Here is a 27,757-nt window from a genome sequence, read left to right on the forward strand (position 1 = left end):
CCGAACACAGGCACGCATCAGTGCCTAAAAACCTCCTCACAACATGGTGAAGAGAGGACCCGGATTCGGTTTGCCTGATTGGTAGGGCTTGTAAGCACCTGTGGGCAACTCCAGCAAGCAGAGCAGAGTGTGTGTCACGGGGCACCGAAGACAGGCGCGTATCAACGCCAAAAATAAAAAGAAAGGGGGATCTGTGGGGAGCAACTTGGACTAGACTAAGTTACTGGAATTAAGACTTATTCTATGCATCTGCTCTCCCACAATATGGCGCTGGGAGAGGAGGAAACAGCTTCTACACAGCTGCCTCCAGTTCAACCAATAAACAGCAGGACCTGCTCCTGATTGGAGGAGAGCAGCGTACTCGGCGTGTGGGTAGCAGAGTTGGGATTGGTGGAAGAGGACTATAAAGGAGGAGAGAGACAACATGCACCGGGAACATCTATCTGAAGGAACACCTGTGCAGCCCCCGAGAGAGCCGGCCGGGGGTGTGCTGCTCCCCTGTGGAAGTGGGGAAAGTGGCAGGGGGAACCGCCCTTCCACGGAGGTGGAAGGGTCGGTAGCCAACCCGGGAAGAACCAGCAGCAAACCCGGGGAGGGCCGAGCAGACAAAAGAACAGTGCAGGGTCCTGTGTCATTCCTCCACGAAGACGGGGAGCGACATGAAGCAAAAATTTAAAATAAAACAGAAAGCAATGGCCATTTTAACTCTTCTTCTATCACTAAGTAAAACATGAATGGATATAACCACATAACCAAACAATATAAGGTGATGGAATGGTTAAAAGTCTGCCTAGAAGAGCCTCACTTTAGACTTAAAGATGCACTCAAGAAAAAGGTGAGAGGATGGAAAAAACTGGACTGCATGCAAAGTGGAAATCTAAAGTGGGCAGGGATACCTACACACATATGGCAGGGAAACAGTAGCAAAGACGGACACCAATGGAAGAGAAAAGGAGAGCCAGGAAATCAACTCACACAAGTGAGTTTGACAAGAGTGCCCAGAACACACGGTATGGAAATAAGTCTCTTCACCAAATTTGCTGGAGAAGAGAATATTTACACAAACAGAGTAAAATTGCACCCTTATCTTATCCACAACAGCAACTGGGGCTAGGCATCTGGTGTAGTGGTTAGCGTTCCAGCACTCTGTACCTCAGTGCCTGCTTTGATGTCTTTCTCTGCTCCTGATTCCAGCATCTGGCTAAATTGCACCCTTAGGTATGGTAGGTAGGTTCCAGTAACTGGGTCTCTGCCATCCAAGTTGGATACCTGGAAGTAGTTCCTAGCTGTTGGATTTGACCTTGTCTAGCATTGGCTTTTGCAGGCATTGAGACAGTGAGTCAGCGAATAGAAGATTCATTCTCTCTCACTCTTGCTCTCTCTCTTTATTTCATATGCTCACATATATATTTATGATATTAATAAATAATAGTATTACTTTAAAAATAAAATAATAGGCTGACACCATGGTTCACTAGGCTAATCCTCTGCCTGCAGCACCAGCACCCCAGGTTCTAGTCCCAGTTAGGGCACTGGATTCTGTTCTGGTCGCTGCTCTTCCAGTCCAGCTCTCTGCTGTGGCCCGAGAAGGCAGTGGAGGATGGCCCAAGTGCTTGGGTCCTGCACCCACATGGGAGACCAGGAGGAAGCACCTGGCTCCTGGCTTCAAATCAGCACAGCGCACCAGCCGAAGTGGCCATTTGGTGGGGGTGAACCAATGGAAGGAAGACCTTTCTCTCTGTCTCTCTCTCTAGCTCTGCTTGTCAAAAAAATAAAATAAAATTATTAAAATAATAAAATAACAATATATATATTTGTGTGTGTGTATTAAGAGAGAGAAATAAATCTTGGGACAATGTATCAATTTTGTGACAAATAATAATTTAAAGTTTGTTTCCTAAATGTGTATATCTTGTTTAAAGTTTACTATTTTGAGGAATTTATCCAACTATCTGGTGTGGATAAACACCATTCTGTGCTACTCACACTTTCTACATTGCATTAAGTATCTCCAGTCTCATAACGTCCTGGATGAAGCACTTTATATGAAGGGGGACACAGAATTTCAATACTGAATCATGCATTGAAAATTACCTAGCCTTGATAGCAATTCATGCCCTGAAAGTTATGGAGACAGAATATTCATTTTTACTAGAAAACAAATCAAAATATAAAATCACAAGTGTGCTTTAACATAGGTGATACAACAATGGAATTTATCAGAACTTCATGGCAAATGGAATTGCAAGGTTATTTTGGTGCCAAAATAATTCAAATCCATGCATAGCTTTTTACATGAAACATTATGGAACAGCATTTACAGACCTCTAGAACCTGGAAGAAGCTCCTGGATCCTGGGTTTGGATCAGCAGAGCTCTGGCCGTTGCGGCCAATAAGGGAGTGAACTATCAGGTGGAAGACTCTGTCTCTCTCTGCCTCTCCACTCTCTGTGTAACACTGACTTTCAAATAAAAATAAATAAATCTTTACAAAAATATGTGAATACTACTTCAGTGATGTTGGGGTCTTAAGCCTGAGGCTGGCCCTGACCAGCAGGGAACAGTACAAGCACTCCCCGACTAGGCGAAAGGGAAAGGTAAGGTCAACGGGTCAAGAACACAGCAAGCACCCGTGAGTCCTGTAAAAGCAGGAACTGTTTTATTGAGGAAGTGTACAGGCTTACAAGGCTTACAAAAGACACGTTGCACGGTAGGGGAGCAAATCAGCGAAAAGGTCAGGAAGGTGTGCATGGACCACATACAGGGGCATCTTAAACAAAGTATAGGGATCATGCACTGTCCACGTGTCTGGAACTAAAGCAGACCTATCCCTGCAGGTGGTCCGATCGTACATGGCTTAACTGCAGCAGCCGCAAACACACCCCTCAAACATCCGCGAGGTGCCATGTTGTAATGGAGGATTTAGGCAACACCCAATAAAGTCAATCAACAGATTCCAAGCAATCCCTATAAAAATCTCAATGGCATATTCATAGATACAACAAAAAATCCTAAAATTATATAGAAACCTAGAAGATCTCGAAAAGCCAATACAATCCTATAAAAAAATAAGAAAGTGTTACACTTTCTTATATCAAAATCTGTTATATGGAGCATGCATTGGGGACAGTAGCTAAGATGCCACAATGCCACATTCCATACTGGACTATCTGGGTTCAAGTCCCAACTCTGCTTCCAAACCCAGCTTCCTACTACTGCACACTCTTGAAACAGCAGGTAATGGCTCAATTATTTGTGTCCCTGCAACATGTGTTAGAAATCTGGATTCAGTTCCAGGACCCTGGACTTTATCTGGTTCAGCCCCAGCTAGTTTAGACATTCTGGAGTGAACAAGTGGATGGAATAGAGTATCTCTCTCTTTCTTATCTCGTTCTTCCTCCCTCTCTCCTTCCCTTCCACTCTCTCTCTCTACATCCATTTCTCTCTGCCTCCGTCCTTCTCTCTTCCTCTCCCTCTCTCCCCCTCCCCATATTTTGCCATCTCCCTCCTCATCCCCCTCTCCTTCAAGTTATCTCTCCCTTTAAAATAAAATTCATTATATTTATTTTTTAATCATTTACAACAAAATATTGATATAATAACATATATCAGTAACTGATATAAGTAACTTAAAACACTCAACAGCAAAACACATCCAATTGAGAAATGGAAAAGGACCTAAATACTGTACTCAAAAAAAGAAATACAAACGGACAAGAAATATATGAGAAAAATGCTCCCCATCATGAGCTATCAGGGAATGTGAACCAAACAGCAAAGAGGTATTACCTTACCCATGTCAGAATAACTAAAATTCAAAGCACATAGAATAACAAATACTGACAAGGATGTGGACAAAGGGGAACACTTATATACTGTCAGTGGGAATCTAAATTAGCCACCCTGAAAAACAAAATGGAGAGTGCTTAGAAAACAAGAAAGCCTTTTCTTCTGATACAGCAATCCCACTTCTGGGTATACACCTGCAAGACTAGAACATACTGCATCAAAGAGATACCTGCCCTATCGTGTTAATAGCAGCACTGGGTCACCGTAGCCAAACTGTCCACCATGAGATGAATGGTTAAAGAAAATGTGGTTTATATGTACGATGGAATACTACTCAGCTCTTAAAAAGAATTAAATCACCATGTACAGCAAAATGGATGCAACTGGAGGACATACTGAGTGAAATAAGCCAGACACAAAAATGGAAATACCACATGTTCTCCCTTACAAGAGGAAGCTAAAATTTGAAAAGAAAATCATTCCAAAAAGGAAGAAAAGCCTATGTGCATTGGCATTTCCACAAATACAGCTTTGCCAATGCTTCCAGTATACCTTTGTGAAACCAATGGTTAAGAATGTCATATTAGTACAGTTTTAATTATTATTACCACTTCCCTATATACCCAATAAAGAAGGTTTTCTTCCCTTCACATTCTATGTAGTGGAGCATTAAGCACTTAAGGCATGATGTAAATTTAAAACACATTATCTCAAAAACTATAAATAAAGAAAAAAGAAATGGAGGAGGTAAGGTGGGAGGGAGAGAAGGAGACATAGGATGAGAATATCATTATATTCTGAGACCTGTGTCTCAGAACAATATGGATTCTTATTAAAAGTAAAAATAAATAAATATTTTAAAATAAATGGATAAATTTTAAAATGCCACACAGCTATAGTAATTAAAACACTATAGTCCAGGCAGAATAGCTAAAATGAAGATCATGGGAGCAGAACAGGGACCCCAGATATAAATCAACACAATGAAGGCCACAAGGACCAGAAATATACAACAGAGGAGAAAGGATAGTCTCGTAAACAAATGGTGCTGTGAATGGGATATTCACAAGCAAAATAAGGAAATTAGACACTTAAAATGGACCACAATGCAAGAAATTATGGGAAATGCACTCTATAGACTACTATACAGCAGTGAAAAATAATGAAATCTGGTCATTTGCAACAAAATGGAAGAATGTGGAAACCATCATGTGGAGTGAAATAAGCCAGTCCCAATGGGACAAATATCATATGTTCTCCTTGACCGGTGACAACTAACGAAGCACAAGAAAGGAAACCTGTTGAAGTGAAATGGACACTATGAGAAACAGTGACTTGATTGGCCCTTGTTCTTATGTTGATGTACAATTTAATACTTCATCCCTTTTAGTATTTTTTTGTTCTACTTAATACTATTGGTTGAACTCTGTAATTAACACACAATTATTCTTAGGTGTTTAAATTTTAACTGAAAAGTGATCCCTGAAATATAAGAGTGGCAATAAGAGAGGGAGGAGATGTACAGTTTGTAACATGCTCAATCAGAATTGCCCCAAATGGTAGAGTTACAAATGTGCCAGGGGATTCCAATACAATCCCATCAAGGTGGCATGTACCAATGCCATCTCAGTAGTCCAAGTGGTCAATTTCTGTTCACAATTGATCACACTGATAGGTCTAAGAGTCAAAGGGATCACACAAACAAGACTAGTGTCTGCTAATACTAACTGAGAGAATCAAAAAGGGAGAGAACAATCCATCATGGGAAGCGGGATACACAGCAGACTCATAGAATGGCAGATGTCCTAAATAGCACTTTGGCCTCAGAATCAGCCACTAAGGCATTCAGATATGGCTGAAGAGCCCATGAGAGTATTTTAGGCATGGAAAGCCAAAACACTCTGGCAAAAAAAAAAGAGGAAGACCTAAATGAAAGATCTCTGCGAGAGAGATCCCAGTGGAAAGAATGGGCCATCAAAGAAGGAGGTACCTTTCTCTGAAGGGAGGAGAGAACTTCCACTTTGACTATGAGCCTGTCAGAATAAGATCGAAGTCGGTGAACTCAAAAGGCTTCCATAGCCTCGGCAACTCATGACTAGAGCCTAGGGAGATTACTGACGCCATAAACAAGAGTGTCAAATTGTTAAGTCAACAACAGGAGTCACTGTGTACTTACTTCTCATGTGGGATCTGTCCTTAGTGTGTTGTCCAATGTGAAGTAATGCTATAACTAGTACTGAAACAGTATTTTACACTTTGTGTTTCTGTGTGGGTGCAAACTGATGAAATCTTTACTTAATATATACTGAATAGATCTTCTGTATATAAAGATAATTGAAAATGAATCTTGATGTGAATGGAATGGGAGATGGAGCAGGAGATGGGAAGGGTGCAAGTAGAAGGGAAATTATGGGGGGGGAAGCCATTGTAATCCATAAACTGTACTTTGGAAATACATTTACTAAATAAAAAATTAAATTAAAAAATTTTAAAAAAAGACACAGACAGACTGAATGATTAAAAAAGAAAATCCATCTGTTTGCAGCCACAAGAAACATCTTGCCAAAAAAATATGCTCACAGATGCAAAGTGAAAGGATGGAAAAAGAAAATCCATGCCAACAGATACCAAAAAAGAGCTGGTGTGGCCATCCTACAATCATACACAATAGACTAACTCAAAAACCATCAAGAGAGGCCGGCACTGTGGCTCACTACGTGTGGGGAGCAACTCAGACTAGACTAAGTTACTGGAATTAAGACTTATTCTATGCATCTGCTCTCCCACAATATGGCGCTGGGAGAGGAGGAAACAGCTTCTACACAGCTGCCTCCAGTTCGACCAGTAACCTGCAGGAGCTGATCCTGCTCCTGATTGGAGGAGAGCAGCGTACTCGGCGTGTGGGTAGCAGAGTTGGGATTGGTGGAAGAGGACTATAAAGGAGGAGAGAGACAACATGCGCCAGAAACATCTAAGGGGAACATCTGAATAACATCTGAGCAGCCCCCGAGAGAGCCGGCCAGCGGTGTGCCACTCCCCCGCGGAAGTGGGGAAAGTGCCAGGGGGGCCCACCCCTCCACGGAGGTGGAGGATCGGCAGCCAACCCGGGAAGAACCAGCAGGAAACCCGGGAAGGGCAGAGCAGACAAAAGAACAACGCAGGGTCCTGTGTTTTTCCTCCGCGAATGGGGGAGCGACAACTAGGCTAATCCTCCGCCTGCGTAACTGGCACTCCAGGTTCCTGTCCCTGTCGGGACACCAGTTCTGCATGGTTGCTCCTCTTCCAGTCCAGCTCTCTGCTGTGGCCAAGAGTGCAGTAGAGGATGGCCCAAGTCCTTGGGCCCTGCACCCACATGGGAGACCATGAGAAGCACCTGGCTCCTGGCTTCGGATCAGCCCAGTGCATCAGGCGCAATGCGATGGCCATAGCAGCCACTTGGGGGATGAACCAACGGAAAAAGGAAGACCTCTCTCTGTCTCTCTCTCTCACTGTCTAACTCTGCCTGTCGAAAAAAAAAAAATACCAGACTTCAAGACATGCTACAAAAAGCTATAATCAAAACATCCTTGTACTGGTACAAAAACAGACGGATAGACGAATGGAACAGAACAGAAACGCCAGAAATCAGACTAATGAACTACAACCAACTTATATTCGACCAAGGAGCTAAAACCATTCCCTGGAGCAAGGACAGTGTCTTCAGCAAATCATGCTGGGAAAACTGGATTTCCACATGCAGAAATATGAAGTAAGACCCCTACCTTACACCGTACACAAAAATCCATTCAAAATGGATTAAAGATCTAAGTCTACAACCGAATTCTATCAAATTACTAGAGAGCATTGAGGAAACCCTGCAAGACATCAGCTTAGGCACAGAGTTCCTGGAAAAGACCCCTCAGGCACAGGCAATAAAAACCAAGACGAACAAGTGGGATTACATCCAATTGAGAAGCTTCTGTACAGCAAAAGAAACAGTCAGGAAAGTAAAGAGGCTACCAACAGAATGGGAGAAATCACTTGCAAACCATGTAACTGATAAAGAATTAATAAACAGAACATATAAAGTGATAAAAAAAAACTCTACAATACCAAACAACCCAGTCAAGAAGTGGGCAAAAAACTTAAATAGACATTTCTCAAAAAAAGAAATCCAAATGGCCTACAGACATGTGACAAAAAGCTCAGGATCACTAGCCATCAGGGAGATGCAAATCAAAACCACAATGAGGTTTCACCTCACCCCAGTTAGAATGGCTTTCATACAGAAATCAACAGATGTTGGTGAGGATGTGGGGAAAAGGTACCCTAATCCACTGTTGGTGAGAATGCAAACTAATAAAGCTACTATGTAAGACAGTTTGGAGATACCTCAGAAATCTGAATATAGCCCTACTGTGGGGAGCAACTCGGATTAGACTAAGTTACTGGAATTAAGACTTATTCTATGCATCTGCTCTCCCACAATATGGCGCTGGGAGAGGAGGAAACAGCTTCTACACAGCTGCCTCTCACCAACTTGACAAGCTGCAGGACCTGCTCCTGATTGGAGGAGAGCAGCGTACTCGGCGTGTGGGTAGCAGAGTTGGGATTGGTGGAAGAGGACTATAAAGGAGGAGAGAGACAACATGCACCAGGAATATCTATCTGAAGGAACACCTGTGCAGCCCCCGAGAGAGCCGGCCGGCGGTGTGCTGCTCCCCCGCGGAAGTGGGGAAAGTGGCAGGGGGCACCGCCCTTCCACGGAGGTGGAAGGGTCGGTAGCCAACCCGGGAAGAACCAGCAGCAAACACGGGAAGGGCCGAGCAGACGAAAGAACAACGCAGGGTCCTGTGTCGTTCCTCCGCGAAGAGGGGGAGCGACACCCTACCATCAGAGCCAGTCATCCCACCCTTCAGAATTTACCCAAAGGAAATGAAATTAGCAAATAAAAGTGTCATCTGCACCTCCATGTTTATTGCAGCTCAATTCACAATAGCCAAGACATGGACTCAACCAAAATGCCCATCAACAGATGACTGGCAAAAGAAAATATAGGATATGTACTCTATGGAATACTACACAGCAGTTTAAAAAACTAAATGCGATCATTTACAGCTAAATGGATGAATCTGGAAAATATCATACTTAGTGAAATAAGCCAGTCCCAAAGGGACAAATACCATATGTTCTCCCTGATCTGCGACAAGTAACAGAGCACCTAAAAGGAAACCTGTAGAAGTGAAACTGACACTATGAGAAGCAACTACTTGAATAGTTATTGTGTTGACTATGAGGAACAGTTTATTATTTCATTTTATTTGATGTTTTATTCTTCTTTCTCTACTTAATATCATTGGTTTAACTCCTTATTTAACATATAATTGATATAGATGTATTAAGTCAACTGAAAATAGATGCCAGTTAAAAATAAGAGTGGGTATAAAAGAGGGAGGAGCTGCACAGATCGGCACATATTCCTAGACTTGCCAGAAGAGTGAAGCTAAAAACTATCCATGGGACCTCAAATCCTAATAGTGGGTGGCACTAATCCCATCTTGTGTGATAAAGTGATAATATTAAGTATGGAATTAATCATATAGCTAGACCAAAAATTCAAAGGGATCACATAAATAAGAACAAGTGCCTGGTAATAACAATAGAATAACAAAGGAAAGAAAGTTCTAACATGGGAAGCAGTCCACACAGGAGACTCACAGAATGAGAAACTCCCTAAACAGCACTCTGACCTCAGAATCAGCCCCTAAGGCCTGACTGAAAAAAAAATGAGAGCATTCCAAACAGGGAAAGCTAAGATGTAGTGGCAAAATTGGTTCTGCATAAAGGATCTCCGTGAGGGAGACCCCAGTGGAAAGAAGGGGTCATCAAAGAAGGATGTACTTTTCTCTGAAGGAAAGAGAGAACTCCCACTTTGTATATGGCCCAGTCTAAAAACCAACAGAGTCTGTGAAATCAAAAGGCTCCCATAGCCATGGAAACTCATGTCAAGAGCCTCGGGCTATCACTGACATCATAAATAAGAGTGTCAGTTGTTAAATCATCAAAAGGAGTCACTGTGCACTTGCTCCCCTTGTAGGACCTCTGTCCTTAATGAGTTGTACTACGAGAATTAACTGTAAAAGTTGTTTTCAAACAGTGCTTTATACTTTGTGTGTCCGTGTGGGTGCAAAGAGTTGAAATTTCTTCTTAGTGTAGAGTAGGTATTCTGTATATAAAGTCAATTAAAATCAATCTTAATGGAAAATGGAATGGGAGAGGGAGTGGGAGGTGGGATGGGAATGGGGATGGGAGAGAGGGAATGGGGGGAATAAACACTATATCCCTAGAAGCTGTACTTATGAAAACTTGTATTCATTCACTAAAAACCTTCAAAAAAGCAAATAAAAAGCACCACTGTAACTCAGTATCTTATGTTTTAGAACAACAATGGCACTTGTTCTCTGCTTGAATAAGGACTTGCAGCTTTTCATTTTACTCAAGCACCACAAATGATGTAATCCCTGCTAATACTATGGAAAAGAAACCTGGCTTGTTGGAGAAATAGCTGACTCAGACTAACAAGGTAAACAAAACAGGAGCCTGGACATCTTACATTATAAAGAAAGTGATCTCAAAACAGAAAACATGGATGTGTGACAATGGCCCAGGAACTCAGCTGAAAGACTTCATGACAGCAAAGCTGGAACTATGGGACTATAAAGGTGAATGATGCAGTAAGGGGAATATATGAGCACACACTTATGTCACAAGAAAGAAAAAAAGACTACACACAAATAAGTTAGGGAGAAGGAAAAGTCAAACAGAAGGATTCAAAATAATGAGTGCAGTCAGAGCCCCCGCCAGAGGGGGTGCATAACACACTCCCGCTTGAGGGTGGGCTCTGCCAGGGTCTTGCTCCCAAAGGAGAGAACACAAGGGAGAAGGAGGAGCTGCATTCATAGAAGCTTTCTGCTCTGGCGTCCTGAACCCTGGAGGCCACCATGTCCAAATTTCAGACATTGAACTGTGACGCCTTTAGTTCTTGTACTTTCATTTGGTTCCCAAGGTATTTACATTTTTATGAAAATAATCTTCTCTTCTACTTTATTTTATTAAATATGCATTTAAAATTAGAGCCATAGATTGAACTTTGAGCATAGAGCCTGAGATACTGGAATTACAGGGCCAGTAACAGCCAGGATCGAGGTGCTCTGTGTGAGGGTGGCCCTGGAGGAGAAGGAGCCCATCACACACTGTGGGCAAGGGACCTCGATGCAGTGGGCAGAGACTAAGCTGCTCTCAGGATCACAAGGAGAGAACTCGATGTCATCTACAGGGTGGGTCCCATCTGACCCTCACATTGCGGTGTCAGGGACTCAGAAGAAGTTCTGAGCTCAGCTCTCCCCAGACTCCTTTTGTGCAGGAGGGAATAAAGGACAGTGAGGACACAGGTGATATTTTCCACTGGGGACTCCATGTTCTGAGCTCCCCACCGGGATCCATCAGCTCTGGGCAGATGCGAAAATGACAGCCTGCAGAGAGATGAGCTCAGACATCCTTCCCTTAAAACTGCAGGTTCCTCTCAGGTGCAGAGTCCCCTGCACACGTCTGCCTGGTGAGCGACTCTTTACTACATGTGTGGGAGTCAGGGGTGGTGGGGCCTTCATACAGCAACTGGCAGGGAATGGGCCATGGTGAGGGGTGTAGGAGCTTCAGAGGGGCCATCAGCACCACCCGCCTGCTCAGCTAGACGAGGGTCCCTGTGTTTCTCAGTATATTCAGTTCTTTAAAGCGAGGAACCTAAAGTTAGATAATTCACAGAAAATAATTAGCTTTAGATTTCTACATACTTTTGTTACTAAGAGGTCTTTTTGGGTGCTGTACAACAATTCAACTACATATTACTTTGTATTGTGAATTTAAACAGAGTGTTACTTAGGCAGAAACTGGTGAGCAGGAAACAACAAAGTGTCAATGAGTCTTTTATTTAGTATAACCCATTGTGCCTTTCTCAGCTCATGAATCAAGCAGGACTGTTACTATAGGTGTTTGCTGTAGTTTGTGATGATTAAAAAAGAACATGTGTATGCTGAGGAGGAAATGGTTTAACCTCACATCCTTGCAGAAATACACCAGTATTTGTCAGGAACATTTTTCCAGTGGAAACTTCAGGTTTCTTGTGTGGAGAATGACACCCTGAGCCTGTGCTTTCTCAGTGTGAGGACAGTGACGATGTATCACAATTCCAGAAAATAGTAAAAGCAGGGGAAGGTGATGGAAGCTTCTGCCTCTCAGCTCTGAACACCGAGGAATGCAGTATCATAGAGCTGCAGAGGGAGGGGTCTGCGTCCATCAGTCGCTCTTTGCAGTCTCCTTTCTCAGTGCCCCCTCCCAACTCAGCCATGGACAAGACAACACTCAGATGCACAGCGAGTGCAGATGAAGGAGAGCCACTGCTTTCCAGGCAGAGCCCTCGGGGCTCCCATTCTGCCCTGGGTGCTGCAGGGAGCAGGGTGGCCCCAGGGCTCGGGTTCTGGTAAGGACCGGGCAGCGCCTGGGCTGAGCTCTCGGGGTCCTGTCTCTCTACCTTCAAACCCTTTCCCTTCTCCTGATTTCTCTCAAGATTCACTGAAAAATATGGATGCTGTAAATATTCTCCCTGCACCTGTCAGTGCTGAGCTGTGCTACACAAGGCTCCCAGCTGCAAAAACAATGGCTAATTCTCACCTCCAATCATTTCAAAAGAGCTGCCTTTCATTTGCCCAAAATTCTCTAGGTGCTTCTTCCTCACATCCCTGGCTCCTATATGCACAGCCTCTCTGCACACAGCACCGAGCTCTGCGTGGAGATGACGTCGCCTTCCTGGCTGTGACAGCAACTTCCCCCAGGGCGCCTCAGAGTGTCCCAGCTGGAACTCCTCTGTGAGGTGAGCAGCTTGTGCTGTTTCCCAATCCCTAACCCACATGCACGGTGCATGACCATCTCAGCTCCCAGTCCCCTCTCGTCCAATTTCACTGTGACACATAGAAGGTGCCACAGCGAGGACACAGTGTCACGATGGTGGAGCTGAGCTCTGTGGGAATGATGACTGCTGTGTGCCGGCTCACGCACGTGCGGTTGGGCAGGTACTGGTCACTTTGCTTTTCCTGCTTGTTCCCCAGTGTATCTCAGGAGCTCCACATGGTTCTCCCTGTGATTTATGTCACTTGTCACTGAAGTCACGACTCTCTCAGGGCCTCCTGTCTTCTCCAGTATGGAAAATGCAGTTTCAATGTGTGGGTTGTTAAGCAAGCCAGGCTCTGTCTCCACACCAACATCCCAGGAGCTGTGTGTGGGGAGGGTCTCCTAGATTACCCTGCTGATGGCAGAGAGCTCCTGTCCTGTATCCTCATCTCCTACACCACACTGAAGCTGTTCACCTGTGCATGTGATAAGGCACGGCTGGGAGAGGACTCGCTAAGACCATGGCATGGGGGTATTTTTTTTATTTGAAGGATTCCTATCCACAAGAATAATGTGGGCCGGCGCCGCAGCTCACTAGGCTAATCCTCCGCCTAGCGGCGCCGGCACACCGGGTTCTAGTCCCGGTCGGGGCGCCAGATTCTGTCCCGGTTGCCCCTCTTCCAGGCCAGCTCTCTGCTGTGGCCAGGGAGTGCAGTGGAGGATGGCCCAGGTGCTTGGGCCCTGCACCCCATGGGAGACCAGGAAAAGCACCTGGCTCCTGGCTCCTGCCATCGGATCAGCGCGGTGCGCCGGCCGCAGCGCGCCAGCCGCGGCGGCCATTGGAGGGTGAACCAACGGCAAAGGAAGACCTTTCTCTCTGTCTCTCTCACTGTCCACTCTGCCTGTTAAAAAAAAAAAAAAAGAATAATGTGGCTATGGCATTTCTATTTGTATTTCTCATTTTAATGGACTCTCTTAAAATAGTATGTCCCTGAAACTCTTACAGTTGTGGTCCCATTTAATACCCACCCATCTACACGCATGAGTAAAATGAGAAGATCTTCCTAAGAGTTGATAACTGGATTCTACTCAGTGCTTTGACAAGATAATAACAATTAGTTAAGAAATGTTGCTATCTTGTGAATTCAGAGAAAAGGATTACAACTACATCAGAGACCTCTAATCAAATATTGTTAAAAATTTCTGCTATATATGTATTTTATCTTCTCTATTCTAGAGGCAGAGTTGATCAATCAGTAAAGAACTGCATGAAGCCCCCTAGATCACATTTATGAGGACCTGCATAAAATAAACATTTCTAAGATAAACATTTCTAAGATAAACAACTCTAGATCCACTTCCACGTTTGGTATGTACTTCAACTTTTTCACACAAGGTAGCACAAAGATCCAGGCCACACGTAAGACTGAGAATACTGGTTGGATGGCATGAGCAGATCTCAGCCTTGCAGATGGCTGAAAGTCACACTTGTAGGGAAGGCAGCCCGGGGACATAAATCCCAGCAGGCAGACGCCAGAGTTCACTCTGAAGGACATGTGCTCCATGGATGCATTATAGGAATACATGCTATGGCAATAAATACACCAAAAAGTATCACTGATATAAGCTAGCTTTGTGAAGTTCTAAGTTATGAGACTGTGTGTGTGTATGTATTATTATTTTTACACAATCTTTGTCATTCCATTTCAACAAATGTGGTAGAACTCTACTTTGTTCCTGATACTTTATCAAGATGATGCAGATCAAGCCAACTAAGACATTGCATGTGCCCCTGAGAAAGCTCAGAGTGAAGCTATAATAAGGATATTTACATGATATATGACATTTTTAAGAGTGATTGTGTTTATATGAGAGTCAGAGTGCTGGGAGTAGGGAAGAAAGCATGTTCTCCCCATTCACTTGTCCACACTGGCCTGGAGCAAGCCAGGGTATGTTAGGAATCAGGGGCTCAATCTGCATCTCTGACATGGGAGGAGGTGACCCAGCCATGTGAGCCATTGCTTACCACCCCCTAGGGAGCACATTTCTAGGAAGGAGGAATAGAGAGCAAGCTCAGACCTCATCACTGTGATATGGGGGGGCGGGGGTGCAGACATCCCAAGTATTGCCTTAACAGCCGCTCCAAACACATGGCCCTATGGTGATGTTTCATGAAGAGCACAGCTTATACACTTTGGAACCCAGCGATGACACACATGATCCAACCTAAGAAAGCAGAGGTGTCCTGGGGGCAGGGCTGTGGCTCTGAGGTAGACTTCAGTGTCACAGAGGTTGAATGGGGTTGATCTCCGTATTATGAATGAGAATGACAAGAGTGTTGGAGAAAACTGATGAATGTGCTCATGAATTTGATGAAAAATTACTCTTTTTTCTCCTCAGACTCAAAATGTATACTTCTTCCACTTATAATATGTATAAAAATTACAAAATTTATGAAAGCAATGAGATGAGATTCATTTATTACACTGAAATTTCCATTGGGATCTCGGCCAATGCCTTCCTTCTTCTCTTCCACGTCCTCAATTACTTTCTCCAGCACAGACCCAAGCCCATCGACATGACAGTTGGTCTCTTGGCCCTCATCCACTTAGTGATGCTGATGATTGTGGTGAGCCAGGCTATGGACATGTTTGGATCTCAGCGTTCCTGGGATGACGTCACATGTAAAGCAGTCTTCTTCTCCTACCGGGTGCTGCGGGCCCTCTCCCTGTACACCACCTGCGTGCTGTGTGTCCTCCAGGCCATCACCCTCAGCCCCAGGAACTCCTGGTTGGCAAACTTCAAGCATAAACACTTACGTCAAAGCCTGTGCTCCATGCTTGTCCTATGCTTCTTCTATATGTCCGTTAGCAGCCACGCCATAATCAGCATCGTTGGCACTCCCAATGGGACCTCACACAGTGTAATGTATGTCACTAAATCCTGCTCTGTTTGGGCCATGAGCTATTTCCTAATTCAAACATTTTACACATTGCTGATCTTTAGGGAAGTCTTCCATATAGGGCTCATGGTCCTCTCAAGTGGATACATGGTAATGCTCCTCTACAGGCACAGGAAAAAGTCCCAGCACCTACGTGGCACCAACCTGACTCCAAGAGCCTCCCCAGAGCAAAGGGCCACACAGAGCATTCTGGTGCTCTTGAGCTTTTTCATGGTCATGTCCATTTTGGAATCCATTTTCTCTGCCTCAAGACTCAAGATGAATGATGATCCAATTTTTTACTGCACCCATTTTATTGTGGCCAACAGCTATGCCACAGTCAGTCCTTTCGTATTCCTCTGTACTGAAAAACGTATAATTACCTTTGTGAAATCCATCAGAGTGGAGAGAAATAGATGTTTAATTGTTCAGTGAAAGGTGGTTCTCTAAATGAGCTATTGTACTGCTTTCCACATTTTTATTATTGCAGCCAGTATTTGCTGTCTGGGTAAAGTATAATATGGAGTTATGCCTTATCCTTGGATTATTTAATTGGATGGCTGTATGGCAAGATCATAATGCATAATGGGACAGTGTACTGGTATGAGCTGACACAAATGTGCTTTATGTGTGAGTGGCTCTTCAAGATGGAAGTGTGAGATAGATCCCATTGGTCACTGTCTTGTGTGATCCAGACAGTTACAGATTCATAAGAGTTCAAAGCCCTTTCAACAAATCAACAGTGATCTGTGCACTGCCTAACTATGCATACAATCAGGTTTTACCATGAATTACCATATGATCCAGCTACTCTACCCCGATGTATATGCCAAAAAGTGTTGAATACATGAACTCACACAGTGATTTGCACACCAAAACCCATAATAGCATTATTACAACAGTCAAAAATAGAAGCAACCCAATAACCATATGAGTGTATAAACAAAATATGACCTGTACAAATAATGAAATCATTTTTGTTCTCAAAGAAGAAGGAAATTCTGTCATGAGCCTTGAATCTATTATGCTAAGTGAAATCATTCAGCCACCAAAAAACAGGTATTCTAAGAATCTCCTCATATAAGGTGGCCAGAGACTGATGGAGGGGAGGAAAATGCAGCTCTTGTTTAATGGTCACAGAATTCAGTACAGAAAGAGGAAAACATTCTGGAAATGGATGGTTGTTGTGGTTGTACAACAGTGGGATGTACTTAGTGCCACTGAATTGCACAGCTAAATAAGATTAAAGGGGATATTCATCAAGGTGGCATATACCAATGCCATCTCACTAGTCCAAGTGATCAATTTCTGTTCACAATTGATCATAATGATAGGATTAAGAGTCAAAGGGATCACATAAACAAGACTAGTGTCTGCTAATTCTAACTGATAGAATAAAATAGGGGGAGAAGGATCCAGAATGGGAAGCGGGATACACAGCAGACTCATAGAATGGCAGATGTCCTACACAGCACTCTGGCCTCAGAATCAGCCCTTAAGGCATTTGGATCTGGCTGAAGAACCCATGAGAGTATTTTAGGCATGGAAAGTCAAGACACTCTGGCAAAAAAAAAAAAAAAGACCTAAATGAAAGATCTCTGTGAGTGAGATCCCAGTAGAAAGAACAGGCCATCAAAGAAGGAGCTACCTTTCTCTGAAGGGAGGAGAGAACTTCCACTATGACTATGACCTTGTCTAAATATGATCAGAGTCGGAGAACTCAAAAGGCCTCCATAGCCTTGGCAACACATGACAACAGCCTAGGTGGATTACTGATGCCATAAACAAGAGTGTCAATTTGTTAAGTCAACAACAGGAGTCACTGTGCACTTATTCCTCATGTAGGATCTCTGTCCTAAATGTGTTGTACATTGTGATTTAATGCTATAACTATTACTCAAACAGTATTTTACACTTTGTGTTTCTGTGTGGGTGCAAACGGTGAAAGCTTTACTTATATATGCTAAATTTATCTTCTGTATATAAAGATAAATTAAAATGAATCTTGATGTGAATTGAAAGGGAGAGGGAGCGGGAGAGGGGAGGGTTGCAGATGGAGTGTGTTATGGGTAGGGGGAAGCTATTGTAATACATAAGCTGTACTTTGGAAATTTATATTCATTAAATAAAAGTGAAAAAAAGATTAAAGGGGATATTTTTATGTTATGTGTATATTACCACAATAAAGATGTTTCCACTTATGTTCTAGCCAATGCAGTAATTTTTTTCCTCAAAAATAAAGTGAGAAGCTTTTTAAAGTGGCAAAAATTACAGTTTTTCAATAAGTTTTACATTTTTGGTAAATTTGTGCCATTAATAATATGAAGATTTTTTCTACTAGTGCAAGTCCTACTTGCAGGTTCCCCAAAGAAAGTAGAGACATTTGCGGTGTGGATTCATATAAGACCACTCTGTGCTGCCATTAGAGACATTCAGCATCGCCTTGGGCAGCTCCAGCATGGAACCTTCCAGATAAAATATTGAATATGAGGCTAAAACACAGAATTTAGGTAATAAATCAATACATGGAAGTTTACCTAGCCCCAGAAACAATTCATGAGATGAACATTAGAGACATACAGTATCTTTAAGTTAGAAAAAGAAAAACACATCTCTTAAAATCATACCAGAAGTTAGTTCTTCCTAGTTAATAACATCATCTAAAACTCAGGTTTCAAAAAACCAATCCAGAGACCAGTTTTGAAACCAAAATCACATGTATTCTATCACTTAGTAATATAAGGGTACTAAAAAATCTCCAGTAAAATTGACTTCAGGGGCTGATACTTTGGCATAGTGTGTTAAACTGCCACCTGCAGTGCCGGCATCCCATATGAATGCCGGTTCAAGTCCAGGCTGTTCCACATCCAATCCAGTGCTCTGCTAAGGCCTGGGAAAGCAGTAGAAGATAGCCCAAGTCCTTGGGACCCTGAATGCACATGGGAGCAATGGAAGAGGCTCCCGACTCCTGGCTTCAGAAGGGCTCAAATCCAGCCTTTGTGGCCATTTGGGGAGTGATCCAATGTCTGGAAGATCTCTTTTTCTGCCTCTCTTTAACCCTCTCTTTCAAATAAATAAATCTTTTTTTTCTTTTAACTTTGTTATTTATATAAAGGAAACACATTTCATATGTACAATTAGAAGAGCACAATGACACTTCCCACCCTTCTTCCCTCCCTCACTACCAGTAGCCAAAATTCTGAATTCATTTCTAAGTTTTAAATCTACTTTTATCACTATTAATTTAATAAAATAAGTGTGTCTCCACATTTTCAAAGGATATGTCCTTTCTATGACCAGCCTGGATCTCAGCAGACAGTAGATAAAGATGGAATCACTTCAACAAAAAATAAATGAAAACTGATTTCATAAGTTCTTGACTCACTTGCCCAAAATAAGTAAATCTTTTTAAAAATTCTATTGAACAGTAAGTATATTTTGGTTCAAAATGTCCAAATATATTCATATGAGGGGTGGTCAAAAAGTATGTAAAAATGCGTATTATATACAACATGGATTTCAAAAATTTTTGACATGAAAATAAACATCTTTTAATTTCAGTTCTCCAGAAACTTATCAAAGCACCCTCATATCACTCTTCCTTCTTTGATTTGGCAGTTTTCCCCATTAGGATTGTAATCTAAATACATGTTAAATTTGAGTAAGAGGAACTGGTAATTTGGTGGAAAAAAAATGTTGTATACACTTTGTAAAGTTAAAGTAATTAAAATGCACAAACTTGTAATATGCAAAATAAAATAATATCTAACAATTAACTTGATAGAATAACATGCACCTATCTGGATGATAGAACATAGCAATGAAGGACATAACTCAACTGAGAAATGTATGAAAGACATGGGCTGCTCCACTTCCAATCCAGCTTTCTTCTATGGCCTGGAAAAGCAGTACAAGATGGCCCAAATCCTTGGGCCCCTGCACCCACATGGGAGACCTAGAAGAAGCTCCTGGCTCCTTGCTTTGGATGAGTGCAGCTCCAACCACTGGGGCCAAGTGGGGAATGAACCAGAGGATGTAAGATCGATGGATCTCTCTCTCTCTCTCTCTCTCTCTCTCTCTCTCTACCTCTTCTCTCACCCTCTCCCTCCCCCTTCTCTTCCCCCTCGCCTTCTCTATATGTGTAACTCTTTAAAATAAATAAGTATTTAAAAAAGAATTCAAGAAAGTTGCAGTATACAAAGAAAAAACACAAAACAAACCTCCCTCAATTCTTTACACTAAAAACAAACTATGTGAAAGAAAAGGAACAATTCTCACTTAAAATTGTAGTAAATTAAATGAAATCATTAAGAAGAAATTTAACCAGGGAATGGAATGATATGTTCTCTAATAAGTATACTACACTAATGAAAGAAATTAACTCAGACACACAGAAATGAAATCCATCCCATGCTCATCGATTGGAAAATTTAATATTGTTAAAATGTGAATACCACACCTAAGTGAATCAACAGATACAATGCAGTCCCTACAAAATTCTCAATCACAAATTCATAGATGCAGATAAAAAATCCTAATATATATATATATATATGTACATATATATAAACCTAGAAGATCTTGAGAAGCCAATACCATCTTGCAAAAAAATAAAAATATTAGAAAGAATTTTACTTACAAACTTCAAAATATGGTATAAGGAGCACATACTGGGGACAGTAGCTAAGATGCCACAATGCCACCTGCCATACTGGACTATGGGATCAAGCCCCAACTCTGTTTCCCATTCCAGCTTCTTACTAATGCATACTCTGGAATGGCTCAGTTATTTGTGTCCCTGCTATCCATGTTGTAAATTTGGATTGAGATCCAGGATCCTGGATTTTATCTAGGTAGCCCCAGCTAGTTTAGACATTTCAGGACTGAACCAGTAGATGAACAGTGTCTCTTTCTTTCTTTCTCTTCATTCCTCCCTCCCTCCCTCTCTCTCTGTCTTCCTCTCTCCCTCCCTCCATTCCTTTCTCTCTCCCTCCCTCCTTCTATCCTTCTCTCCCTCTCCCCCTCCCCATATCTCCTCATCTCCCTTCCCATTCACCTCTCCTTCCAGTTCACTCTCCATTTAAAATAAAATTTTTAATGAAATACATTTTTTGGAAAACCTCTCCAACAAAGTATTGATATTCAAAATATATCAGTAACTTAAAACTCAACAACAAAAAACATCCAAGCAAATTAAGAAATCGGAAAGGACCTAAACAGACAGTTCTCAAAAAGAAACACAAATGGCTAACAAATATATGAAAAAAAAAATGTTCATCATGAGCCATTAGGGAAATGTGAATCAAAACCGCAATGAGAGGGGCCAGTGCTGTGGAACAGTGGGTTAAAGCCCTGGCCTGAAGCGCAGGCATCCCATGTGGGTGCCAGTTCTAGTCCTGGCTACTCCTCTTCCAATCTAGTTCTCTGCTATGGCCTGGGATAGTAGTAGAGGATGGCCTAAGTCCTTGAGCCCCTGCACCCCTGTGGGAAACCCAGAGGAGGCTCCTAGCTCCTGGCTTCAGATCAGCACAGCTCTGGCCATTACAGCCATCTAGGGAGTGAACCGGCAGATGAAAGACCTCTCTCTCTGTCTCTACCTCTCTCTGTAACTCTGTATTCAAGAAAAAGAAAGAAAACTACAATGTGATCTCCCCTCACCCATGTCAGAATGGCTAAAATTCAAAACACAGAGAACAACAAATGATGGCAAGGATGTGGAAAAGGGAGAACACTTATACACTGTTGGTGGGAATTTAAATTAGCTACCATGAAAAACAAAATGGGATATCGCTGAGAAAACTAGAAATAGGTTTCTCTTATGATATAGCAATCCCACTTCTGGGTATATACCTGAGAGACTTGAACAAACTGTACCAAAGAGATTCTCGCACCACCATGTTAATAACAGCACTGGGTCACAATAGCCAAAATCTGAAATGAACCAAGATATCTATAATGAGATGAATGGTTAAAGAAAATGTTGGAGGCTGGCACTGTGGCACAGTGGTTAAGCCACCTCCTGTAGTGTCAGCATCCCATTTAGATGCCTATTTGAGTTCTGGCTACTATACTTCCAATCCAGCTCTCTGCTATGGGCTGGGAAAGCAGTAGAAGATGCCCCAAGTGCTGGGGCCCCTGCACATGCATGGGAGACCAGAAGCTGCTCCTGGCTTCAGATCAGTTTTACTGCAGTTCATTTCACAATAACTAAGATATGGACTCGACACAGATGCCCATCAACTGATGACTGGATAAAGAAAATATGGTATATACACACTATGGAATACTACTCAGCCATAAAAAATGACATATTCTCTTTGGAACAAAATGAATGTAACTGGAAACCATCATGTTTTGTGAAACAGGCCAGTCCTGAAAAGACATACATCATATTTTCCCTGACATGTGGCAGTTAATAAGGAATACCATAAACAGTGTGTAAAATGAACAGATATCTTATGCTTTGATAACTGGTACTAGCCTGGTCTATACTCCTATGGACAGTGGCCTTTTTGCTTTTAACTTATTTCATATTATGGTTAGTGTTGTACTGAATCTATGTTTATAAATAAACTGAAATTAAGGTTTTAAAAAACTAAAGAAGAGGCCGGCGCCGTGGCTCACTAGGCTAATCCTCTGCCTTGCAGCACCGGCACACCGGGTTCTAATCCCGGTCGGGGTGCCGGATTCTGTCCTGGTTGCCCCTCTTCCAGGCCAGCTCTCTGCTGTGGCCAGGGAGTGCAGTGGAGGATGGCCCATGTACTTGGGCCTTGCACCCCATGGGAGACCAGGAGAAGTACCTGGCTCCTGCCATCAGATCAGTACGGTGCGCCCGCCGCAGCGCACCAGCTGTGGCAGCCATTAGAGGGTGAACCAACGGCAAAGGAAGACCTTTCTCTCTGTCTCTCTCTCTCACTGTCCACTCTGCCTGTCAAAAAAATTTTAAAAAAGACTAAAGAAGAAAAGATGGAAATAGGGAGATTGAAGAATGAGGGGGAGTAAGTGAAGTATAGTCATCTTCTTAGACTGATATCTATGAAATATATGAAATCTATTCTCTTTATATTAACAAAAATTCTTTTTAAAAAGGAAAATCTCTCTTCAAAAGAAAAACACAGGAGCCTGTAGTACTGCAGGTTAAAGCCCAGCCTGCAGCATCGGCATCCCACATGGGTACTGGTTCCATTCCCTGTGCTCCACTTCTGATCCAGCTTTTTGCCATGGCCTGGGAAAACAGTAGAAGATGGACCACGTCCTTGGGCCCCTGCACCTGCATGAGAGACCCTGAGGAAGCTCCTGGCTCCTGGCTCCGGATCAGCTCAGCTCTGGCTGTTGCAGTCATTTGGGGAGTGATTCAGCGGAATGAAGACCCCTCCCTCCCTCTCTCCTCTACATATCCTTCTCTGTGTTGCCTCTCAAATCAATAAATAAATCTTTTTAAAAAATCAATAGCATATGAATAACTTGATGAAGCAGAAAAGGTAGTAACTTTAAAAAACAGTAAAACATCTAGGAATAAATTGTATCAAGGATATGAACAAACTCTACAGTAAAAATTATAGAACATTAATAAAAGAAACTGAAGACACAAAAATGGGAAAATCCCCCCATGTAAATGAGTGAAAAGAATATTAAAATTACCCTACTACTGAAAACAGTTTACAGATTCAATGCAAACACCATCAAAATAGTACTGTCATTATTCACAGAACTAGGAAAAAATAATCCTAAAATTTTATTATGAAGAGACAAAATTTTGCCTCCAAGTAGACGGAGTAATCTTTAGCAAATAGAACTAAGCCAGAGGTACCACATTCAATGATCTAAAGACATACTACTAAGTGACAGTAACCAAAACAGAATGGTACTGGCTTAAAAACAGAAACAGAACAATGGAACAGAATAGAACCTCAGACATGAATCCATGCTGCTGCACAAATGTTTCTTGGCAAAGATGCCATGATCACTCTGGGTTAAGGACATCCTGTCAGGAGATGGGACTGACACAACTGGATGCCCGTATGAAGATGGAAACTCAACTACGACCTCTCCTCCTACTCAAAAATCAACTCAGAGTGGATCAACGGTCTAAAGATTTGACCTAAACCTAGGAAATTACTGGGAAAAACTCCGGAGACAAGCTCAAGACATCAGTGTAGACAGTGAATTTTTCTGATTTAAGATTCCAAAAGCACAGGAATCAAAGCAGGACTAGGCAAATAAGACTTACTCAAAGCAAGAAGCTTCTGCATAGCAAAGGGAAGAATTAACAGAGCGAAGAAGAAACTGAGAGAGTGGAAGAAAACATTTGCAAGATATTCATCTTCTAAAGGATTAATAACTAGAAAACATTAGGAATTCAAAACTCAACAAGAAATAAACTAGCCAGTACAAAAACAATCCATTTTAAACCGGGCAAAGGATCCAAACTGACATTTCTCAAAAAAATATAAGCAGCTAAATAATATATCAAAAAAACTCACGCGTTGATAAGGATGTGGAGAAATGGTACCCTTTTGCACTGGGGGTGGGTATGCAGGGGAGTACAGTCATGGAAAATAATGAGGCGATTCCTAAAGAAGAAAAATAGGTCTGCCTATGATCCAGCTATCTCACGTCTAGGCTCATCACGGGGGAAGGAAGTCTGAGTATCAAGTTCACTGCAGACCACTCACAGCAGCCACGACGTGGATCCAAAGTGGGTGTCTTTCTACGGACAAGAGGACAAAGAAAATGTGGTACATATTCACGATGGACTAGTTTTCAGTCTTTACAAAGAGCAAAATCCTGAAATCTCCAGCAAAATGAAATTAACTAGAGATTATTATGATAATATTAATCTATGTATTCTAGCCTAAAAAAAGTAATGTGTATACATATGCAATGACTATAAATTAATCAATTGTGATAAAACATTAAAATTTAAAATCTCTGTGTGCTCACTGAGCTCTTTATTACATTTTTCTGTATTATGTGAAGTATTTTAAAATAAAAAGACACAGTGAGACAGATACTGCCTAACCTCTGTGATAGGTAGAAAATTTTGAAGAGTTCATCTGAAATGAGGATGGTGATTTCTAGAGTGGGGAAAGGTGGGGAGTGGGGATGGAAGGAGCATGGATAGCAGGAACCGAAGCACAGCCAGACAGCAGTAAGAAGGCCTGGGCACCCACGACATAAAAGGTGACCACATCTACAACACCGTGTCACACGGTGCACAGAAGGACGGGCACAGGTCGACTACAAGTATGTAGGACGGGGCAGTGGGCAGCTGACTGCCTGATTGGCTCAGCTGATTCTGCACATAAGCTCTGAAATAACTGCACTGAACCATGAGGTGCACAAGTATCCCATGGTGATCTAATGATTTCAAAGATAAGCTTAAGTATAAAATTATTTGCACAGATCTCATGGTAATTGTTCAGAAGGAAGATGGGAAAGGAGGAGGAAGGGAGTGGGAGGAAGGAGGAAGGGAGAAATCGCAGCACCAGCTGCAGAGATGTGTGAGCTTCCAGTCACACCTGAAATCTGAGCTCAGAATGTCCCTGCACTAGCATCAATGCTCTGCTGTCACAATCATGAACTTACTAATGTTACCTGCATTTAATTTTGTAAGTGAAATCCAATAAAAAAAAAACAGAGTAATTATCTAGTGTTTTAGAACACCAGTGGCACTTGGTCTCTGCTTGAATAACAACCCCAACTTTTCATTTTAATCATCCCCATAAATGATGTAAACCCTGTGAAAATAAACCTGGCTCAGAGGAGAAATAGCTGATTCTAGGACCTAAACAGGTAAGCAGAAAAGGAGCCAGGACACCTTATATTAGAAAGGAATTGTTCCCAAAACAAAATGTGTGGATGCCTGACAAGAGCCCAGGAACTCAGTTGAAGACTTGTGACAGCCAAAGCAGGAACGATTGGAGCAATAAAGTTAATGACGTAGTAAGAGGAATGTATGAGCACACATGATGTAAAAAGAAATAAAGACCGCACAATATAATTAGGGAGAAGAAAGTTCTTGCAGAAGTATGTGTGCAGACAGAACCCCACCAGGAGGGGGCGCATAACACCCTCCCCCTTGAGGGTGGGCTCTGCTGGGGTCCTGCTTCCAAAGCAGAGAGCAGAAGGGAGGAGCTGCAGGGCCCGCAGCTTCCTACTCTGGCGTCCTGTCCTCCACGGGCCATCAATCCCAAACTCCACATTTTGGACCCATTACAGTTTTTCATTCTAGGGCTCTCATTTGGTTCCCTTTATATTTCCATTTCTTTATAAAATAATCTTTTCATCATTTTATTAAATACACATTTGAGACACAGATTGAACCTTGAAGTGGACAGCATGGGACATGAGAGTACAGGGCCAGTAACAACCAGGAGCCAGGTGCACAAGGAGAGGGTGGTCCTGGGGAGAGGATGCCCATCACACACTGTGGGGAGAGGACCTCAGTGTCATGGGAGCTGGCAGGAGGCCAGGGTGCTGCAGTGCAGTGTGGGTGGGGACCAAGCTGCTCTCAGGATCACAAGGAGAGAACGCATGTCACCTACAGGGTGTGCCCCTTCTAACCCTCATATGGCTGTGTCAGGGACTAAGGAGTTCTGAGCTCAGCTCTCCCCAGACTCCTCTTGTGCAGGAGGGAATAAAGGACGTGAGAACACAGGTGACGTGTTCCACTGGGGACTCCATGCTCTGAGCTCCCCAGTGGGATCTGTCACCTCTGGGCAGATACAAAAATGACAGCCTGCAGAGAGATAAGCTCAGACGTCCTTCCCTTAAAACTTCAGGTTCCTCTCAGGTGCACAGAGTCCCCTGCACACATCTGCCTGGTGAGTGGCTTTTTACTCCACACGTGGGAGCCAGGGGTTTTGGGGCTTTCATACAGCAACTGGCGGGGAATGGGCCATGGTGAGGGGTATAGGTGCTTCAGAGGGGCCATCAGCACCACCCGCCTGCTCGGCTAGAGGAGGGTCCCTGTGTTTCTCAGTATATTCAGTTCTTTAAAGCGAGGAACCAGGCCGGCGCCGCGGCTCACTAGGCTAATCCTCCGCCTAGCGGCGCCGGCACACCGGGTTCTAGTCCTGGTTGGGGTGCCGGATTCTGTCCCGGTTGCCCCTCTTCCAGGCCAGCCCTCTGCTGTGGCCAGGGAGTGCAGTGGAGGATGGCCCAGGTGCTTGGGCCCTGCACCTCATGGGAGACGAGGAAAAGCACCTGGCTCCTGGCTCCTGCCATCGGATCAGCGCGGTGCGCCGGCCGCAGCGCGCCGGCCGCGGCGGCCATTGGAGGGTGAACCAACGGCAAAGGAAGACCTTTCTCTCTGTCTCTCTCTCTCACTGTCCGCTCTGCCTGTCAAAAAATAAAATAAAAGCGAGGAACCTAAAGTTAGATAATTCACAGAAAATAATTAGCTTTAGATTTCTATATACTTTTGTTACTAAGAGGTCTTTTTGGGTGCTGTACAACAATTCAACTACATATTACGTTGTATTGTGAATTTAAACAAAGTGTTACTTGGGCAGCAACTCATGAGCAGGAAACAAGAAAGTGTCAATGACTGTTTTATTTAGTAACCCATTGTGCCTTTCTCAGCTCATAAATCAAGCAGGACTGTTACTAATAGGTGTTTGCTGTAGTTTGTGATGATTAAAAAAGAACATGTGTATGCTGAGGAGGAAATGGTTTAACCTCACATCCTTGCAGAAATACATCAGTATTGGTCAGGAACATTTTTCCAGTGGAAACTTCAGGTTTTCCTGTGTGGAGAATGACACCCTGAGCCTGCGCTTTCTCAGTGTGAGGACAGTGACGATGCATGGCAGTTCCAGAAAATAGTAAAAGCAGGGGAAGGTGATGGAAGCTTCCAACACTCAGCTCTGAACACTCAGGAATGCAGTATCATAGAGCTGCAGAGGGAGGGGTCTGCGTCCATCAGTCCCTCTCTGCAGTCTCCTTTCTCAGTGCCCCCTCCCAACTCTCAGCCATGGATGAGACAAACTCAGATGCAGAGCCAGTGCAGATGAAGGAGAGCCACTGCTTTCCGGCAGAGCCCTCGGGGCTCCCATTCTGTCCTGGGTGTTCAGGGAGCAGGGAGGCCCCAGGGCTCAGGATC

At 43.1% G+C, this 27,757-nt stretch overlaps 1 protein-coding gene and 1 long non-coding RNA gene across 2 annotated transcripts in view; one reads left to right on the top strand and one right to left on the bottom strand.

The window, feature by feature from the left end:
• LOC149124442 (uncharacterized) overlaps positions 1-27,757 on the bottom strand; it is a 133,825-nt gene that overhangs the window by 43,010 nt on the left and 63,058 nt on the right. The window lies entirely within an intron of this gene.
• On the top strand, positions 15,142-16,086 carry ORYCUNV1R1540 (vomeronasal 1 receptor oryCunV1R1540). Its single transcript, NM_001167229.1, has one exon. The coding sequence runs from the start codon at positions 15,142-15,144 to the stop codon at positions 16,084-16,086; it is 945 nt and encodes a 314-aa protein (NP_001160701.1).

This window comes from Oryctolagus cuniculus, chromosome 10 (genome assembly GCF_051225735.1).
Source record: "Oryctolagus cuniculus isolate XC-2025 breed Fujian yellow rabbit chromosome 10, ASM5122573v1, whole genome shotgun sequence".
In the NCBI taxonomy this organism is placed as follows: Eukaryota; Metazoa; Chordata; class Mammalia; order Lagomorpha; family Leporidae; genus Oryctolagus; species Oryctolagus cuniculus.